General features: G+C 42.9%; 1 protein-coding gene across 1 annotated transcript; it reads left to right on the forward strand.

Annotated features, from left to right (window-relative positions):
- Positions 1 to 3,070: 3,070 nt before the first annotated feature.
- LOC149282487 (uncharacterized) lies at positions 3,071 to 4,042 on the forward strand. Its single transcript, XM_089498179.1, has one exon. It carries the CDS (start codon positions 3,071 to 3,073, stop codon positions 4,040 to 4,042), a length of 972 nt encoding a protein of 323 aa, XP_089354305.1.
- Positions 4,043 to 4,548: the final 506 nt, after the last annotated feature.

Genomic DNA, 4,548 nt, shown 5'->3' on the forward strand with positions numbered 1-4,548 from the left:
GTGACCCCCCCCCATCCCCAACAGTAGCCCATCCCTGTCTTAGAGATGTCTAAGTAGACCACAAGTTGAACATGAGTCAACAGTATGATGCAGCAGCTAACAAGGCCAATGCGATTTTTGGCTGCATCAATAAAAGTATAGTGTCTTGATGAAGGGAAGTAATAGTGCTACTCTATTCTGCTATGGTCAGGCCTCACCTGGAATACTGGGCACCACAATTCAAAAAGGATTTTGAGAAACTGGAGCATGTCTAAAGGAGGGCAACTAAAATGGTGAAGGGTCTGGAAACCATGCCCTATGAGGAACGCCTTAGGGAGCTGGGGATGTTTAGCCTGGAGAAGAAAAGGTTAAGAGGTGATATAATAGACCTGTTTAAATATTTGAAGGGATTACTTATTGAGGAGAGAGCAAGCTTGTTTTCTGCTGCTCCAGAGACTAGAACATGGAACAATGCATGCAAACTGCAGTAAAAGAAATTCCACCTCAACATTAGGATGAACTTCCTAACAGTAAGGGCTGTTCAACAGTGGAACAAACTCCCTTGGAGATTTTGGCGGAATCCCCTTCCTTTAAACAGAGGCTGAATGGCCATCTGTCAGGGATGCTTTGATTCCTGCATGGCAGAATGGGGTTGGACTGGATGGCCCTTGTGGCCTCTTCCAACTCTATAATTCTATGATTCTAGGCCTCTGGGAGCCAGGAGGAGAAGGCAGGAGCCTAGCTATCTGTGGCCAGGACGGGACCTCTGGGAAGGGCCAGGAGAGGGGCTTTGGGGTTTGGGAGGCAGCAATGGATTGAGGCGGTATTACAACCATAGAATAGCCACAAAACAACAATAGCATCCAATTTACACAAAGTAAAATAACAAGTCGCTTAAACTCAATTCGGGACAAATAAAAACATTGTTTAAAATGAACAATTGCAATCAGAAGTGGGATTTTTCCTTAAGTTCTTTACAAGAGGTCGGGTGGATAAGCCTCCAGAAGGGATCCGTCTTAAGTGCTTTCTTGAATGCATCCAAGGTGGTAATAAGACAGATCTCCTTCGGCAAGTTGTTCCATAACTTGGGGGCCATGGCTATATACGCTCTGTGAGAAGTTGTTCTTAGCCTGACCTTTAGGTAATCTAATAGATTCTTCCCAGATGTTCTGAGAGTGAGGGGTGGATGGTGTAGGGAGAGGCCTTCCCTCAAGTAGCTCAGGCCCAAGCCATGTAGGGCTTTAAAAGTAATAACCATCACTGTGTATTGCACCTGGAAGCTAATTGGCAGCCAATAAAGAGATTTTAGAACTGGTGTTAAGTGGTCTGACCTAGATGTTCCAGTGAGCAATTTGGTGCCGCGTTTTGAACTAACTGAAGCTTCCAAACTTCGTACAAAGGTAGCCCCATGTAGAGCACTGAACTTAAGAACTGAACTTGAAATCAGGCCCTTGTTTTCATACAATTAAGGGTTCCATTGAGCAGTTATGCACAATGTCTATGAAGAGAGGAAAGGGTGACACAAAAATTCCCTTTTCTCTCATGTCTCTTTTCCAACCTGAGCTTGCTTAGCTCCGTGGTTGATTCCAGAGGCCCTTTGTCACTCGAAATGCTGGAGTCTGGGGAGGACACTCGCAAGTGCAATGCTTTTAGGGGAATTTCATCCTTAGCTCAAAGGAGAGATTGAGGCAACAGTGACCTCGGGATTCATTCCAACTATACCTGCCCCAGAAGCACACAGAACTCCAGAGGCATTTCAAATAGGTTTTTGTGTTTTATTTAGGGGAAAAGCAAAATACATGCATATACATACATATACACATATAAGTGTTCACGCACACACACAAGAACTGGGTAACAAAGGTGGGAGTGGTGAATAGTGTAAGGCTTTGCTAATGGTAATACATTACCTAGATGGATCTTGATCCCAATTGCTCAGGGTCCAGAAAGGGCAGAGAAGTCAGTAAGTCCTGTGGCAAGTGGGGCTGGTGAGTGCATTGAGGTGCTTAGCCATGTAAACCAACAGAGTGTCTGTCTGCAACTGGACTGATGCTGAAGAACAGCCAGTTGGGGCTGATATTTATACTGAAATTGTTGCTTGGGGGCAGAAACTGAGCATTCGAAAAGGTTTAAATTGCTTTAGGATGTTTCCTGGGAGGGGAAAAAATTGTCTTAAACTGAAATAAATGCAGTGGGTGCTTGGTGGAAATACTTCATCCAAACAGGATTGTCACACCGGCTCTTAGGTCCTTCTTGGCTCTGAATTCTGATCCCATTCACAAGCCAATGTATAGCACAGTCTGAAGGCGACACTCCCAGAGCTCAAGAATAACACAGCAGAGTACAGAAGCAAATCTCCAGATTTAGGCACTGGCAATGCACTAACCACTTTCCACACTTAAAAATAACTCACAGACACAGTTGCCTTCCTCCAAGTCCTTGGAGGTTCTTTATCTTGAGTTGCAATATAAAACAAATATTTACCAGCTCTCCTCTCTGACTTCCATCAACTTCACAACCTCTTCTACACCCAACTCCAACCCACATCAATCCGCATGTGAGCTGTACACCTTATTGGTTGTGAGTCATCTCCTGGTGCCTCACAACATGAAGCATCCTCTGCAGTTAGCTTGCATCATGCCATGTGCTCTGACTCAACTCTCTATGGCACTCACAGGAAATGATGCCACTTTTCAATTAAAATAGTTTTACATATATTTAATGAAATATTTTTCTACGGCCTGATTATCTGCTTCTGCTAATTTCCTCATGGCAGTTACCCTTCAATCTCTTCTTTGGTAGCTCCTATGAGTAAGGATACAATTATTATATGGATTTGGGGGCATCCAGAACAGGGTCATGCTCAGGTCATTCACACCAATTCTATTAATTTAATCTCAAATAGGGAGGGGTGAACGTGGGGCTAAATCTTGGGGTAAAACTTTCCTCTCTTAACACTGAGATTCAGTCTTGTCTGTCATTGTCCTCCTTTACAGAAGAATTTGTCAGTCATGAAAGAGTCCTCAGAAGAAAGAAGTCACATAAATGCCAGCATTGTGGGAAATATTTTGTTTTTAAGTCAGGCCTAGTCATGCATCAGAGAGTCCACACAGGAGAGAAGCCATACAAATGCCAATATTGTAGGAAATGTTTTGCCTACAAGTCAGTCCTTGTCATGCATCAAAGATTCCACACTGGTGAGAAGCCATACAAATGCCAGCATTGTGGGAAATGGTTTTCTTGCAAGTCAAATCTAGTGACACATCAGAGAGTCCACACAGGAGAGAAGCCATACAAATGCCAGCATTGTGGGAAATGGTTTTCTTGCAAGTCAAATCTAGTGACACATCAGAGAGTCCACACAGGAGAGAAGCCATACAAATGCCAGCATTGTGGGAAATGTTTTTCTATGAAATCAGACCTAGTGACACATCAGAGAGTCCACACAGGAGAGAAGCCATACAAATGCCAGCGTTGTGTGAAATGTTTTTCTCGGAAGTCAATCCTAATGATACATCAGAGAGTCCACACAGGAGAGAAGCCATACAAATGCCAGCGTTGTGAGAAATGTTTTTCTTCGAAGTCACACCGAGTGACACATCAGAGAGTCCACACAGGAGAGAAGCCATACAAATGCCAATATTGTAGGAAATGTTTTGCCTACAAGTCAGTCCTTGTCATGCATCAAAGATTCCACACTGGTGAGAAGCCATACAAATGCCAGCATTGTGGGAAATGGTTTTCTTGCAAGTCAAATCTAGTGACACATCAGAGAGTCCACACAGGAGAGAAGCCATACAAATGCCAGCATTGTGGGAAATGTTTTTCTATGAAATCAGACCTAGTGACACATCAGAGAGTCCACACAAGAGAGAAGCCATACAAATGCCAGCATTGTGGGAAATGTTTTTCTCGGAAGTCAGTCCTAGTGAGACATCAGAGAGTCCACACAGGAGAGAAGCCATACAAATGCCAGCATTGTGGGAAATGTTTTTCTATGAAGTCAAACCTAGTGAGACATCAGAGAGTCCACACAGGAGAGAAACCACACAAATCCCAGTAGTGAACTAATATAAATTTTGAAAATATGGAATACAAAAAATATATTTTCAATCCAGCGGTGCTAAGAAAAGGCCGTTGTGATTTTGTTTGTAAAGATTGTCTGTCCAAATGTCTGTTTATATTTTAAAGTAATATTTTGTTAAGATTAGGTTTTAATTGCTAATAGTATAGATAATGGCTTTGGGTTGTAAATATAGCTGGCGATTGTGAGTTGTGGTATAGATTAGGTAGATGGGGGGCTGGGATTTGTTATAGCTGGCTAGAATAGTTATGGGAAAGATAGCTTTTGCAATGTGTGGGATGTTGGCTAAAGAAAGTTGGGGGCAGGTATTAACAGAAAGGGCTAGTTTCTGGGAATGGCAAAGCGGGCCTTGTTTCCTGTGGGGCATAGACTGTGGGAATTGGAGGTGGGGCTAGGTTTGGAAAGGGGTGATATTTTAGGTTTTGCGATTTTAATATATTCTTTGGATTGGAGTGGAAAGTTCTGGCTTAAACACTGAATTTCTA

This window comes from Sceloporus occidentalis, unplaced genomic scaffold (genome assembly GCF_023333645.1).
Source record: "Sceloporus occidentalis isolate IW3139 unplaced genomic scaffold, rSceOcc1.0.p SCAF_114, whole genome shotgun sequence".
In the NCBI taxonomy this organism is placed as follows: Eukaryota; Metazoa; Chordata; class Lepidosauria; order Squamata; family Phrynosomatidae; genus Sceloporus; species Sceloporus occidentalis.